The sequence below is a fragment of the Castor canadensis genome, chromosome 7 (assembly GCF_047511655.1).
Source record: "Castor canadensis chromosome 7, mCasCan1.hap1v2, whole genome shotgun sequence".
Lineage (NCBI taxonomy): Eukaryota > Metazoa > Chordata > Mammalia > Rodentia > Castoridae > Castor > Castor canadensis.
The window spans coordinates 109,745,717-109,762,376 of NC_133392.1; the positions used below are offsets into that span (position 1 = coordinate 109,745,717).

Genomic DNA, 16,660 nt, shown 5'->3' on the forward strand with positions numbered 1-16,660 from the left:
ATGCTCTGAAGAGGGAATTACTCAAAGGTACATGTACTGTGAGCCATTTTGTTAGCACTCCAATCCTCTCTAAGGCAGTAGACTTTGTTGGTTGTACAAAAACCTTGCTATTAAGAGCTGTCTTTGCCTGTTCCCTGTTTCTCTTAGCTGCCAGGAAGTGCACAGCTGCTTCATTTTTGTCACCTTGACTTTGTACCTGACATTGTGCTTCAACAGGATATTGCTTTCTTACCACAGACTCTTTGAACTTGAGAGAAAAAATACCACCCTAAGTTAAAACATTTGCATTACAACAAACTATAAAAATGTTGAAACCTCATAATCTCACCACTAAAAAGATGTGATAGGAAAATAAATGTTGGCAATTATTTATGTGGAACCCCAACTCTATTTTGGGAAATATTCTTGTGCTTTATGTGTGGCTTTGTTTTTAGGTATCATTGTCTGGATATTGTGTTTATAATATATGTTAATATAAGATAATCGTATTCTTTATTCCTTTAAAAAAATTCTTGCTTTTTCTTTTCTTCTTTTCTTTTTTGGAAATACTGGAGTTTTAACTCGGCCCCACACCTGCTAAGCAAGAGCTCTACACTTAAAACACAATGCAGGCCCTTTCTTGCTTTTTTTATCTAAGTGAAATTCATTATCCATCAGTAAAATTTATAGAAACCTGAAGAGAAAACCTTTAGGTACAGTGTCTATTCAGTATAAACTTAGAATGTGCAGTCTTCTGTAATATAATTTCTCAAAACCTTGCATGATATATCTCTGACTGACAGGTGTGTGTATTTCTTCTCCACTCTCCTTCCTATCATTCTGTTTGTTTGTGTATGTTTTTGGGTGATACTGGGGATTGAACTCAGGGTATCATGCTTGCTTAGGCAGGTACTCTACCATTTGAGCCACTCTGCCAGCTCCTTCCCCATCATTCTGAAAAGGAATGTGGACAGTGATATACTACATTTATCACTCTGTTTTTCTATTGGCATGTTACATTATCAGGCATTTGTGTATGCCAAGTTTGGTAAATACCTTTATAATTTATTTCATAAAGTGATGTTGTGATTTATGAATATAATATGGGATAATTAGCCCATGCTAATTAACACATTCATCACCTCAAATACTTATTTTTTGTGGTGAGAATATTTGAAATTTACTGTTCGTAATTTTGAAATGTATAATGTACGATTTTTAACTGTATTCACCATATCTGCTATTTTGAGCTCTTGACCATCTCAGTGATTAATTTAAAAAAGAAATATAGAATTTTCTAGTCTTGTCTTGTTAGCAGTTAGGAAGATGTTGATATTGGTAGTCACTTTTTTTTTTTTTTTTTTTTTTTTTTTTTTTGAGGCAGGAACTTAAGGCCTCAAACTTAACAGCCTTCCTGCCTCAGCCTCCCAAGTAGCACTACAAGTACATGCCACTGCTCCTGGCTTACCGATTTAATGATGATGTTTTTGTTTTTGACATTTTCTGAAATAACAAACTTGTCAACCTTTGACTGTAGGCAATTCATACAGATCCAGGCTTGTTTTAAGCTTGCTGGTCTTCTGTACACTATTTGCCTTTACTATGATGGAGAAATTGCACATTATGTTTGATCCCTTAGCCTCATCTTATCTAAACAAATGATCAAAAGTCTTCCAAGCCAAAGATGATCTCACCTGGCTTTTAGATAGCAGCCTAGAAGAATGTGTTTGTGATGTCCTTATCAGTCTTCAGTGATCCTGAAGATTATATTCAACCCAGAAGGAAGTATGTTAGGCTATGGACTCTACCATGTTCAAGGACTTTTTGTTATAGAGACTTGGTAGAATGTGAAAGAAGTGGCCATGGAATGGAGTGGTTCAGGGAACTCCTGACTTCAGTGCTTCTCTCAAACAACCTCCTCCCTCTCTGGGAGCCATTTCTTTCCTTGCTCCAGGAAACCTTCCATGCTTCACATAATCCCCATGTTCCTATCACTGCCTTCCTCCATCACCAAATAGAATTTACTTGCCCTGGATACTCTTCTGTTGGAGCCCTGCTTTGAATCTTTGTAGTTGGGGAGGTGAGGTGGTTTATTTCTCTCTGCTTGTGGAGGGGACAGGAGACCTGCTGAGACCTCCCAGTCCATGCTCTGTTCTACTTTTAAAGAGTACTGCAAGGCCCAAGAGAGTAATGAACACCAGTCTCTAAATTTTTTTTTTAGTTGATCCCTTGGGTTCCCGTTCTTACCAAAACCCGATCCCTTGTCACAGGTGTGGAGAGTAAAAAGACAACCAGCTGCTTTAGAGACTTGACATGACTTATATAGTAGTATTTGGGCTCTGTAGCTATGTGGTTCTGTGTGTGAGAGACAACAAAGCCCACAAACTCCCAGTCCTTCTCATAAGTTATAGAGAAGATGGGCTGTATAGAACTATTAGAAGTTACAAACTACTGATTTATACTTTAACTTCTTTATCCAACCTTTCCTTTCTGTGTTAATTGCCATTCCCTGAATTTATTATTTGTTGTTTATCTGCTAAGCAGCTAATAAGCATGAGTTAGGTACAGGTGCTGGAGATTCTGTGATGAGTAAACAGCTGCCTTCTGCCGATACGGAGCTCGTGTTATTGCCCAAACTATTGCCAGAGGCATCTGCTGTCTGTGGACTCATCCCTAGGCTTCCTTACAGAAGCACCCTGCCTCCTATCAGCATGGCTTTCATTTTCAACTCTGTCTGCTGTGGATGGTCTAAGCTCTGTATCTTGACATTTATTTATTCTAATCCCAGAGGTGTTATCCACTAGGCAGTATGCCAAGGACCCAGTGTTATTGAAGGGCCATGAAATGTTTTAATTTAAAGTCACAAATTAATATAATCTAGGTTGGTTGCGTTGTATTTATCTTGGTGCTGACATAGTTATAAAACATAACTTTTAATGTTTTCTTAAGGAGGAAGGGGCCAAGTATGTGGGGCCCATGAAAACTATGATGTAGTGCTGCTGGGACACATGACCCACTGTAATTGTGTTGCTGCTGGACATGGACGCACAGAAGGCAGGGGCTGTGTCTGAGACTGTCTGCAGCCCAGGGTCTGGGCTTGGCAAATACAGCTCAGTGACAGATGTTTACATTTAACAGCAAGTTTTTTTTGTTTTGTTTTGTTTTTTTGCCATAGTGGGGTTTGAACTCAGGTCTTTGTGCTTACTAGGCTGGTGCTCTACCACTTGAACCATACCTCCAGCCCAATAGTGACTGTTTTTAAGGAGTTTTATTCATTGCTTTTCAGTAATGTGGTGGTTTCTCTACAGCTCATGAGCATGTCAGGGAGAGCAGTCTAGGCAGAGCTGAGTCAGTTGCCCAGAGATGGCCTGGGTCACTTTCACACTTTCCAGAACTCATGTTTCCCATACAGGTGACAGAGGAAAGCAGTGGGTAAGAGCACAGGTTTGTAGTCACAGGCTACCTCGCCTCTTAGAACCTGTTTTCCTTATTCTGTGCACTGAAAATAGTGAAACCTACCTGTGCAATTGCTGTGCAGTTGCTGTGACGATGAGGTGACATATTTGTAAAGTGCTGCTAACGTGTCCATGACACCACAGGTGATATTTGTGGTAGTGATCTGTGTGTTTATCTTTTGAAACCCTGTTCATTATAAGATATGCTACCAATTTTAATAACAGTAGTCTGGGAACTGGGAAACACAATACAGTGTGGTGAAACTATGTTTCAGAAATGTTAAGATGTGAATAAAAGGGTTCCAGGGTTAAGACAGGATGGCTGAGCGGTGCTGCTGGAGCTGCTGGGCCAGCAACTAGCTGTAGGCAGCAGATACTTTCCTGTTCAGGAAGGCAAAATGAACACATGAGGAAGTCACTTATCTCCCTATGTCTAAAGAAGGTGCTGATAGGACACTCTCACAGAGTGTTTTCAAGAGTCAGAAGAATAGGACTTTGGGACAATGAGGGGCTGCAAGGTAAGGCTTATCTCTTTGCTCATCTCAGCACTTTAGCCTCCAGCACCAACCACTTAATAGAACCAGGGACCGCTTTGCCACAGTTGACATTATTTTACTGCCTTTCAGATTCTACTTTACCAACTGGCATGGGACTAATGATAACGAGCAGTCTGTGTGGCGACATTCTCCAAAGAAGCAGAAAAATGGCTATGAGAAGAAAAAGGTTCCAGATGCAACCCCTCTCCTTGATGCCAGCTCTCTGGAGTATCTGTTTGCTCAGGTAGGAAGTTTGGGCCCAGGATGACCTGGAGTCTGTTGGATGGTGAGGCATTTGGAGAGGCTCAGCTTCTCCATGCAGCTGAACTTGGTGGTGCTAGGATGCTTTATGGCCTGTTCTGTGAAAGTTCTTGCCACACCTGGACTTGCGCTAGGTGAGGGGAGAAGCAGCAATTCAGCATTCTAAGAAGCTGGCTATCCCACTTGTGGGTTTTCCAGCCCTTGCTTCTCTATTTCTTCACACAGACGTATCTCTTGCCCTGTCATTTTGCTTGTCATCTGTGCTGCCCTACATGCAGAAGTCAGAACTGCAGTTGAAGGAAGGCTTAGCACAGTGGATGAACATAGGCACCTCTCAGCAGTCAGAGACACCTGGGGAGGAAGGAGGTAGTCACTCAGAGTCACAGTGGTAGGAGGGTGGGAAGATTATATATACACTAGGCAAAAGCCAAAAGAGAAGTTAGAACCACCGGAAATTACACTACCCTGAGATAGCTAGTATTTTTGATAGTCTGCTTTCTGATTTTAACTTGCAAATTTATATTATATACTATGCATTTTTGAAAATGTCTTGCTGTTCATACCATTTTATGCTTCTTTATTCATCCTGCAAATGTCTATTAAAAACATTGATTTTTATTGTTTCAATGATGGCATACTATTTCATTTATTTCACATGTATTTACTGTGTGTCTGTGTCCTATTTGCCTCAGGCCCTATCCTTACCAACATACTGGCAATAATGGAATAAATGAGATCAACATGGTCTAGTGTGCATCAGGTATACTCAAGTTAGACAGCAGAAAACAATGAACACATCCAGTGATACATAGCTAATGCATGGGAAATTGTGAAAAGTACTGTACAGGGACAGGCTTTTGTGATAGAGAATGTGGAGGGGATTGAACGTGAAGAAACAGTTCAAATACTGCGATCAGAGAAGGCCTCAGGGAGATGACCTTTGTAATGAATCTTGAAGAGTGAAAAGGAATCCTCGGTTCCAAGAGACAAATAGGGGAAGTTATTTCTTCCATGTCGAGTTTCTCAAGCTCTGTCAGTAGTCAGTTTGTTTCACTGTGACATTGTCACAACGGACTGCCCTGTGCCTTGTGACCCTGGCCTGCACCTACTAAACACAGGCAGGGCATTTAGTAGCACCCTGCTCTTAGTTATAACAACTTAACTCGTCTCAGACATTGCCTCCTTTCCCTCAGACCAGTATGGAGAGAACTGATGGGGAAGGCCCTGAGGCAGGGAGCTCAGAAGAGTCAGAGTGGAGAACAAGAGCAAGGGGATGAGTGGGACTGGTGAGGGGATGTGTTTTTTACAATGAGTGGGCAGGTATTTGGAGGGTTTGATCTTATTTACACTTAGTTAATGATGATTCTTGTATTATATGGGAAGTAGCTTGTGTTGGATCTAAGAGTACACTCTAAATATACCACATGAGAGTCTGAAACAGTGGCCCTGTGAGAGAAAATACTGGTTTGGCTCAGTACAGTTGGAGAAAAGTGAGTAGATCTGCCATTGATTTGGGACGTATAATTGATACGAATTTCCATGGGTTGGCTGTGTACCATGAGAGGATTTGATGACAGATGATTTCTGGATTTCTGATTTGGGCAATGTTGAGTGGATAATGGCGTTGATTTCCTACATTAGAGTGAGCCTCGGAAAGAGTAGGTAGAAATTAGTTCTTTTTTTTATTATTATTTTATCATTCATATGTGCATACAAGGCTTGGGTCATTTCTCCCCCCTGCCCCCACCCCCTCCCTTACCACCCACTCCGCCCCCTCCCTCTTCCCTCCACCCCCTCAATACCCGGCAGAAACTATTTTGCCCTTATTTCTAATTTTGTTGTAGAGAGGGTATAAGCAATAATAGGAAGGAACAAGGGTTTTTGCTGGTTGAGACAAGAATAGCTACACAGGGAGTTGACTCACATTAATTTCCTGTGCGTGTGTGTTACCTTCTAGGTTAATTCTTTTTGATCTAACCTTTTCTCTAGTTCCTAGTCCCCTTTTCCTATTGGCCTCAGTTGCTTTTAAGGTATCTGCTTTAGTTTCTCTGCGTTAAGGGCAACAAATGCTAGCTAATTTTTTAGGTGTCTTACCTATCCTCACCCCTCCCTTGTGTGTTCTCGCTTTTATCATGTGCCCAAAGTCCAATCCCCTTGTTGTGTTTGCCCTTGATCTAATGTCCACATATGAGGGAGAACATACGATTTGTGGTCTTTTGGGCCAGGCTAACCTCACTCAGAATGATGTTCTCCAGTTCTATCCATTTACCAGCGAATGATAACATTTTGTTCTTCTTCGTGGCTGCATAAAATTCCATTGTGTATAGATGCCACATTTTCTTAATCCATTCGTCAGTGGTGGGGCATCTTGGCTGTTTCCATAACTTGGCTATTGTGAATAGTGCCGCAGTAAACATGGATGTGCAGGTGCCTCTGGAGTAACCTGTGTCACAGTCTTTTGGGTATATCCCCAAGAGTGGTATTGTTGGGTCAAATGGTAGATCAATGTCTAGCTTTTTAAGTAGCCTCCAAATTTTTTTCCAGAGTGGTTGTACTAGTTTACATTCCTCCAACAGTGTAAAAGGGTTCCTTTTTCCCTGCATCCTCGCCAACACCTGTTGTTCGTGGTGTTGCTAATGATGGCTATTCTAACGGGTGAGGTGGAATCTTAGTGTAGTTTTAATTTGCATTTCCTTTATTGCTAGAGATGGTGAGCATTTTTTCATGTGTTTTTTGGCCATTTGAATGTCTTCTTTTGAGAAAGTTCTGTTTAGTTCACTTACCCATTTCTTTATTGGTTCATTAGTTTTGGGAGAATTTAGTTTTTTAAGTTCCCTATATATTCTGGTTATCTGATGTGTAGCTGGCAAATATTTTCTCCCACTCTGTGGGTGTTCTCTTCAGTTTAGAGACCATTTCTTTTGATGAACAGAAGCTTTTTAGTTTTATGAGGTCCCATTTATCTATGCTATCTCTTAGTTGCTGTGCTGCTGGGGTTTCTTTGAGAAAGTTCTTGCCTATACCTATTAGTTCCAAAGTATTTCCTACTCTTTCCTGTACCAACTTTAGAGTTTGTGTCCTGATATTAAGATCCTTGATCCATTTTGAGTTAGTATTGGTATAGGGTGATATACATGGATCTAGTTTCAGTTTTTTGCAGACTGCTAACCAGTTTTCCCAGCAGTTTTTGCTGAAGAGGCTGTCTTTTCTCCATCGTATATTTTTAGCTCCTTTGTCAAAGACAAGTTGGTTATAGTTGTGTTGCTTCGTATCTGGGTCCTCTGTTCTGTTCCACTGGTCTTCATGTCTGTTTTTGTGCCAGTACCCTGATGTTTTTATTGTTATTGCTTTGTAATATAGTTTGAAGTCAGGTATCGTGATACCTCCAGCATTGTTCTTTTGACTGAGTATTGCCTTGGCTGTTCGTGGCCTTTTGTGTTTCCATATAAATTTCACAGTAGATTTTTCAATCTCTTTAATGAATGTCATTGGAATTTTGATGGGAATTGCATTAAACATGTAGATTACTTTTGGGAGTATTGACATTTTTACTATGTTGATTCTACCAATCCATGAGCATGGGAGATCTCTCCACTTTCTATAGTCTTCCTCAGTGTCTTTCTTCAGAAGTTTATAGTTTTCCTTATAGAGGTCATTCACATCTTTTGTTAGGTTTACACCTAGGTATTTGATTTTTTTTGCGGCTATTGTAAATAGAATTGTTTTCATACATTCTTTTTCAGTTTGCTCATTGTTAGTGTATAGAAATGCTAATGATTTTTCTATGTTGATTTTATATCCTACTACCTTGCTATAGCTACTGATGATGTCTAGAAGCTTCTGGGTAGAGGTTTTTGGGTCTTTAAGGTATAGGATCATGTCGTCTGCAAGTAGGGATATTTTGACAGTTTCTTTACCTATTTGTATTCCTTTTATTCCTTCTTCTTGCCTAATTGCTCTGGCTAGGAATTCCAGTACTATGTTGAATAGGAGTGGAGATAGTGGGCATCCTTGTCTGGTTCCTGATTTTAGAGGGAATGGTTTCAGTTTTTCTCCATATAGTATAATGCTGGCTGTAGGTTTGTCATATATAGCTTTTATAATGTTGAGGTACTTTCCTTCTATTCCTAGTTTTCTTAGAGCTTTTATCATGAAATGGTGTTGGATCTTATCAAAGGCTTTTTCTGCATCTATTGAGATGATCAAGTGGTTTTTGTCTTTGCTTCTGTTAATGTGGTTTATTACGTTTATTGATTTTCGTATGTTGAACCACCCCTGCATCCCTGGGATGAAGCCTACTTGGTCGTGGTGAATAATCTTTTTGATGTGTTGTTGAATTTGGTTTGCCATTATTTTGTTGAGGATTTTTGCATCAATGTTCATTAAGGAGATTGGCCTATAGTTCTCCTTTTTGGAGGTGTCTTTGCCTAGTTTTGGGATAAGTGTAATACTGGCTTCATAAAATGTGTTAGGCAGTTTTCCTTCCCTTTCTATTTCATGGAACAGTTTAAGGAGGGTTGGTATCAGTTTTTCTTTAAAGGTCTGTTAGAATTCAGCAGAGAATCCATCAGGTCCTGGACTTTTCTTTTTGGGGAGACTCTTGATTGCTGCTTCAATTTCATTTTGTGTTAGATCTATTCAGGTGATTAATTTCTTCTTGGTTCAGTTTTGGATGATCATATGTATCTAGAAATCTGTCCATTTCTTTAAGATTTTCAAATTTATTTGAATATAGGTTCTCGAAGTAGTCTCTGATAATTTCCTGGACTTCCATGGTGTTTGTTGTTATCTCCCCTTTTGTATTCCTGATTCTACTAATTTGGGTTTTTTCTCTCCTCATTTTTGTCAGGTTTGCCAGGGGTCTATTGATCTTGTTTATTTTTTCAAAGAACCAACTTTTTGTTTCATTAATTCTTTGTATGGTTTTTTTGGTTTCTATTTCATTGATTTCAGCTCTTATTTTTATTATTTCTCTCCTTCTATTTGTTTTGGGATTTGCTTGTTCTTGTTTTTCTAGGAGTTTGAGATGTATCATTAGGTTATTGATTTGGGATCTTTCAGTCTTTTTAATATATGCACTCATGGCTATAAACTTTCCTCTCAGGACTACCTTAGCTGTGTCCCACAGGTTCCGGTAGGTTGTGTTTTCATTTTCATTGACTTCCAGGAACTTTTTAATTTCCTCTTTTATTTCATCGATGATCCATTGTTCATTAAGTAATGAGTTATTTAGTTTCCAGCTGTTTGCATGTTTTTTGTCTTTACTTTTTTTATTGAGTTCTACTTTTACTGCATTGTGATCAGATAGTATGCACGGTATAATTTCTATTTTCTTATATTTGCTGAGACTTACTTTGTGCCCTAGGATATGATCTGTTTTGGAGAAGGTTCCATGGGCTGCTGAGAAGAATGTATATTGTGTAGAAGTTGGATGAAATGTTCTGTAGACATCAACTAGGTCCATTTGATCTATTGTATATTTTAGATCTAGGATTTCTTTATTGATTTTTTTTGTTTGGACGACCTATCAATTGATGATAATGGGGTGTTAAAGTCTCCCACAACCACTGTGTTGGCGTTAATATATGCTTTTAGGTCTTTCAGGGTATGTTTGATGAAATTGGGTCTAGAAATTAGTTCTTATTTGGAGAAGCCTATGAGGCATACAAGAGAAGATTTTAGATAGGCTATTGAGTAATAAAGCTAGAGTCTGGGAGAAAAACCATCATCATTATCATTATTCTTTTTTTTTGGCAGCACTGGGGTTTGAACTCAAGGCCCTGGGCAATCATTCTACCACTTGAGCCACTCTTTGCTTTACTTATTTTTTAAAGTGTCTCACATTTATGCCTAGGCCCACCTGGACCATGATCTTCCTATTTATGCTTCCCATATAGCTGGTATAACAGGTGTGCCCTACCACACTCAGATTTTATTGATGGAGATGGAATCTTACAAACTTTTTGCCCCAGCTGGCCTCAAACTGCTATCCTTGTGATCTCCAATTCTCAAGTAGCTAGGATTACAGGTGTGAGCCACTGTGTATGACTCCCGTCATTAATTTAACCTATCACCTATTCTTGGATGTTTTTGGTTTTTCTTATTTCCCCTATGATGCTGTTATTGTGATAGGCAATTATGAATAACTCAACCTCATTTACGGGTTTCTGTGCTTGTCTGTTATTTCCTTAAGATATACTTTTACACATAAATTTTTACATCAGGGTTGTATCACACTGTACAGTTTTAGTCCCTGTTCCATACATACCTTAGAATTGGCCTTAGAGACAATAGAGAAGTGAGACAGGCCATGGCCATCAGGACTATGTGGGGAAAAAAAGCAGATTGGTCTTTTGGCTTCAACTTCTCAGTTCTGTGTGCCTATATCTGAGCTTTATTCTTTCATCTTTTTTGGAAGCAAAGGTATATAAAGGAATAGTATGCTGTACTTCAAGGATGAAGTGTTGCATTAGAATCTTACCTTTTGCAGGCTTAGGTATGAGTTATTTGAGGTAGCTATATAGGAAATATTTACAGAAAATCATACAGACATTCCCCACAAAAAAATCCCAGGTTCAGATTTTGTTCTCTTCACACATTGTGAGAAGATCATTGTTGTCGATTCTCAGAAATTCATAGAACTAGACCTTTCATTACCTGAGAGGAACAAGAAGTCCAATCATACAGCATGAGAACCTCCATTCAAACCAAGAACCTAAAGTCTTTCTTGGGAAGGAGCCCTTCTTCCAGAGCGCCCCTGCCCTTTCAGTCCTTGGAGTGCTGAATATTTTTAAGGTGTCAATAGAGATTGAATATGGCTGTGGCACAATGTTGATGAACGGCTCCTTAGAGTCAGGTCTAGGTTTAATCTTAACCTACCACTCACTGAGCCCCTGGCCTCCATGGTACTCTCTCTTATTTGACTTTGTTTTTTGTAACTACATGACATTAGATATTCCTATTTATTTTTCTTCCTCTTTTTTGGCAGTACTGGAATTTGAACTCAGGACCTTGTGCTTGTTAGGCAAACACTCTGCCGCTTGAGCCACACCCCAAACTCCTTTTCTCTTTATTTTTTCAAGAGGGTCTCACACTTTTTGCCTGGGCCAGCCTTGGACTATGATCCTCCTAGCTATGGCCTCCCAAATACTTAGGATTACATACATGTACCACCACACATGACTTATTTGTTGAGCTGGCATCCCACTACCTTTTTGCCTGGGCTGGCCTCAAACCACAGTCTTCTGTCTCCACCAATTGTGTAGCTGGGATTATAGGTGTGTGCCACCATGCCTAGCCTTTCTTCTTCAGAATAGAATCTCTTTGAGGCCAGAAATGTGGTTTAGTTTACTGCTGTATCCCTAGTATGTAGAATAGTATTTGACCCACCCATAATTGGTTCTTGGTAATTGTCAAATGGATGAATGAATGAGTGGGGTTAGACTCCTGATCTGTTAGAGAGAGATGATGATGTTAATACCCACCTAAGAGGGCTATTGTTAGGATTAAGTGAAATAACGGGTGAAAGGAATCAAACACAGGATCTAGCAGTGAAGTTAGGACTTAGTAAGTTGGAGCCAGCATGGACGTTTATCATCATTAGTCTGAATGAGGCAGATAGTGGGCACTACATACTGAATTTTTTGTTTTTAAATTCCCTATTGATTCTCGGAATGCTGCACAGCCTACCATCCGTGAGGTTATTCTAATAACAAGCTTCACAAATGGAAATGCAGACGGCAGGTATGTGGTAATGATGCCCTGTAGGAGGTGGATTTATTTCCTTCTCTAACTCTACGCAGAAGAAGTGGTCCCTTGTCAGTTTCTAGGTTATCTAGTTACATGGTTGTGGAATTAACAAGTGATCAAGCCTTAGTCCAGTGTCACTGTCCCTTGCTCTGGTGCATTTCAGACCTAGTACTTGTCAGCATCATTTTTATTTCAAGTTTCCTGAAGGGGTTTCATATGTATGTACTCTTCACCATGACCTAGCATAGTGCCCAATAAATACTTGTTAAATGCATGAATGTACCTATGGAGAACATCTACTGAGCAGCTTCTTACCCAGCTTTGTTGAAAAAGAGCTTTGATGCTGGAGAAACTAAATCTGATTCATCTCCTTATTGTACTGCTTTTCTGGGTAGCATCTCCCCATGTGGGGGACCTTCTTATCAAGATCAAAATGATACGTGGGCTCTTGAAACTTAAGTGCTGGCTTATTTTTTTCCTCGTCTTTGCTCCGAAGGGACAGTATGATTTGATCAAATGCCTAGCTCCCATTCGGGACCCCAAGACTGAGCAGGATGGTCATGATATTGAGAATGAATGCCTGGGAATGGCTGTCTTGGCCATCTCCCACTATGCCATGATAAAGAAGATGCAGTTGCCGGAACTTCCCAAGGACATCAGGTAAGCCTTTCTGCTGGGCATGGTAGATTGAGGGGATGGTGTTGCATTTAACTGCACCCAGTGTTTGCCTGACCCCTGCTTTCTGCAAGACTCACATCTTACTTAGTTATTTGAGAAAGGCAATTGTGGCCTGATTTTCAGTGTTGTTGGATAATCTCAGAAATTTATTCTAAATTTCTGGAATGGGGATCCCAATCAGATTAGTAACCCACATGTGCTCCGTGCCTCCCCTCATTACTCATGGGGGACATTCCCATCTGTCACTGAAGTTGCTCTCAGCATGTTGGACCCATCTTACAATCCTTCTCAGTATTGCTCTGTGAGTAGCTGCTACCATCCCTACCCTGAGCTCCCAAAGAGTTCTAGTGGTGCACTAGGGAGCTATTAATTCTGATGTGAGGGATGGCCAACTATTATCTTTATAAAATTGTATTTATATAAAAATAACATTCTAGGTCAATATTCAGTCTGTTTAACTTTTGCCCATCTAGGAAATCTAATAGTTTTTCTTTCCTCCCCAATGGGCTGTTTTGATAGTCATAAATGAAGACAGTTGTTTTAAGAGGAGATTTTTATGATAGGTGCATTATTTGTGATAGGTGGCACACATCTCATGAGGTTACTTCTTGTTTCTCCATGCCCTTGACCAGAATTTCTCAGTAATGCAAGTTGTTCCCCAGTAATGCAGGGACTGATTAGATAAAAGCTGAGTTGCTACTTTCTCTTTTTTTATGACCTTCACTCTGGGCATTTCATTTTTTCATTAAAGTAGAAAATGACAGTTTTTCTCTTAATTCTTTCATATTAGTCTAAAAGAAAAATTATACTACAGATTGAAGGTAAACTCGAAACTTCACAAAACTTTACAAAATTCCACTGCCTATGAAGCCATTCTTGCTATAGGGATTACCCTGAGCTAAGTGCTGTCCCAGACTGGGGATAGCAAGCTGACCAGTTTCCCCATTTTTTTTGTCCCCCTGTGACTTGTTCTTTCTTTCGTGAGTGTTTGTGCTCATCTTAAAACTGACTCCTGGTCGCACGCACAGTATCAGTTTTTCGAGACTGATTGTTACATCTCCTCTCCTTTCAGCACCTGGATGGTAACTAATCTTTCCATTTTCTACTTAGTCCACTTACTATGTCTGGGACATAGCCATACAGTAGGCATGGCCTTTTGTATTTACTGAGCCTTCATGTACTTTTTCCACTTTTTATAAAAAATTGTGTGATCTTTATAGAAAAATAATGAAATAGGCAGGTAGTACATTCAGAGCATCCAAAATCTCACCAGGACTCCCTCACTCTGAATGCCTTTTAGGACATTTTCTAACTGATGCTTAATGTTAACAGCATCTACATGAGGTGTTAATGTGCAGAGAGCAGTCAAACTGGCAAGAAAAAATGTAGATAAGTCAATTTTTCTGTCTGTCTTTGTGACCCAGGAAATTTGGTGATAAGTAGGAATTCCCATTATATGAAATTTGTGGAGCATGTACCTTTCTGTTCTCTCTGTCTTGATTCTTCTCCATCTCATTATGATTATCATCCATCTAAGGTCCTCTTTTCTCATTTGGTAGCATACGCAAGGAAGATTCATAGGCAGGTTTGTTTCTAAGCCTTTTTCTGCTAACCTGTGTGTGAGAAAGTGATACATCTTCCTGTTTTCTTTTAGCTATAAGCGATATATTCCAGAAACATTGAATAAATCCATCAGACAGAGAAACCTTCTCACCAGGATGCGAATAAATAATGTTTTCAAGGATTTCTTAAAGGAATTTAATAATAAGACCATTTGTGACAGTAGTGTATCTACACATGATCTGAAGGTGAAATACCTGGCCACCTTGGAAACTTTGACAAAACATTACGGGGCTGAGATATTTGAGACTTCCATGTTACTGATTTCATCAGAAAATGAAATGAATTGGTTTCATTCGAATGACAGTGGTAATGTTCTCTACTATGAAGTGATGGTGACCGGAAATCTTGGAATTCAGTGGCGGCAAAAAACAAACGTAAGTGACTGTGGGTGCCTGATCAGAAGAGAATATCATCTGAATCACTTGTTTGCATGTCCATCACCCATATAGGCTGAGTTTATTTAAGCTAGAGACCTTGTGTTAGTCATCCCTTATATCAACATGTAGCACAGTTGAGGTGTTGGACTTAGGCTCTGTGAGATAGGATGACTAGTTTTGCATTATGAAGCTTCTTTATTGAGGTGTTTGTTGAATGAGCAATAGCACAGAGTGGTTTAAGAGCATGGGTTTTAGCCAAAGGAAACCTGAATCAAATTCTAGCTCCCCTACTTAAGGTTATGTGGCCTTAGGAGGGTTATTTCACCCATAAAGGCTGCATATTATTCATTCATCAAATGGAGGTGCAGTTGTCCCTTAATATCAAGGGAAGGGGGGAGGAAATTGGTCTAGAATCCTCTGCAGATACCAAAATCTGTGGGTGCTCAAGTCTCTTAAGTAAAATGATACAGTATTTGTATATAACCTATGCATATCCTCCTATAGAGATCAGTCATCTCTAGATTAACTATAATGCCTAATATTATATAAATGCTCCATAAATAGTTACATCATACTGTTTAGGGAATAATGACAAGAAAAACGTCTATGTGTTAGCACAGATTTAACCAACTTATATTTTTGGGGGGCGGTACGAGAGTTAGAACTCGGAGCTTTGTGCTTACTAGGCAGGCACCCTACCACTTGTGCCGCACCTCCAGGCCCTAGCTTACATTTTCGATCTTTGGTTGGCTGAATCTGTGCATACAGGATCTGTGGATATAAAAGTCATGAATATGATGGGCCAGCTTAACTGTGTCTAATTCATAGAGCTGCTAAAAGAACTGAATGGCATTTAGCACAGAACGTGGCATATAATAAATGTTGAATAAATTAATATAGCTGCTGTAATTATTTTTGTAAGTAATAATATAAAATTAAGTGTGAGATTCATTTTCTCCTCCCGTTTTCTTCTCATGCTGAAGTAGTAATGCTTAACACTTAACAATGGGTTTCTACATAGTAGGTGCTATGTTACTGAACATGTACCTAATGTCAGGGAACCTTGTGAAGATTTAAGCTCTCTGCTCTGTGACAAGGGAAATGGAGACTCAGAGAGATGACCTAAATAGTTAAGTAACCAGCAGAGGCAGGAGCTTAGCCTCGAATGCTAGTCTTCAGAGCCCATGCTGTACAGCACGTTTAAACTTGTGCAATGCATGCTCTTCCATGTGTAGATGATTCATGCATGGGATGCATATCTTCTCTTGGCAGTCCCCACTTGAGTACTGTTACAAAGTCAAGACAAACAATGGTAGAAGGAGAGAGCTCATATTCTGCCTACTTTAGGAAGTACTTGCTCCCTGCCTGTGCTAAAGCATAGGGTCTGTCTATAAGTGAGGCCTGCTTATTGACATGCACCCATGGGACAGTATGTCCCTTCCTGAGTTGACATGCCCATTGTATATATCACATAAGGAGTTTAGTCAGCATGCTCGTTAAGGTCGCTTCCAGGTGTAAAAGCCCAAATTCCTTGATAGTATTCTGTCCTTTGGTCCTAGCCCAGAGCTTCCCCATGCTCTGTGAGCCCATGTGTGCCAGCTTTCTCCTCCTTGAGGCTAAGCCCTGCACAGAATTTCCAGAAGCACTGATCTTTTACCAAGAGAAAATGAGAAGCCATGTTAGCCCTGCCACTTTTCTGTATCTTATCAGGCTGTTCCTGTTGAAAAGGAAAAAAATAAACTGAAGCGGAAAAAGCTGGAAAATAAACACAAGAAGGATGATGAGAAAAACAAAGCCCGGGAAGAGTGGAACAATTTTTCATACTTCCCTGAAATCACTCACATTGTAATAAAAGAGTCCGTAGTCAGCATTAACAAGCAGGACAACAAAAAAATGGTAAGTTTGCTCAGAAGCTATTCAGTTTGGATGTGGTGGGGAGAGGGAGGCACTGTGAGGACAACTGTACAGCACGTGATCTGCAGAGTTCAGTTTAAGCCAAAAA

General features: G+C 39.8%; 1 protein-coding gene across 3 annotated transcripts in view; it reads left to right on the forward strand.

Annotated features, from left to right (window-relative positions):
* The window catches only part of Jak1 (Janus kinase 1), a 126,800-nt gene that overhangs the window by 80,662 nt on the left and 29,478 nt on the right, over window positions 1-16,660 (forward strand). For all 3 annotated transcript variants that reach the window (XM_074079877.1, XM_020184238.2, XM_074079878.1), the window contains 4 exons: window positions 4,061-4,214; window positions 12,477-12,640; window positions 14,313-14,655; window positions 16,369-16,554. In XM_074079877.1, the coding sequence (XP_073935978.1) occupies window positions 4,061-4,214; window positions 12,477-12,640; window positions 14,313-14,655; window positions 16,369-16,554 (847 nt within the window). The remainder of the gene's footprint in view (window positions 1-4,060; window positions 4,215-12,476; window positions 12,641-14,312; window positions 14,656-16,368; window positions 16,555-16,660) is intronic.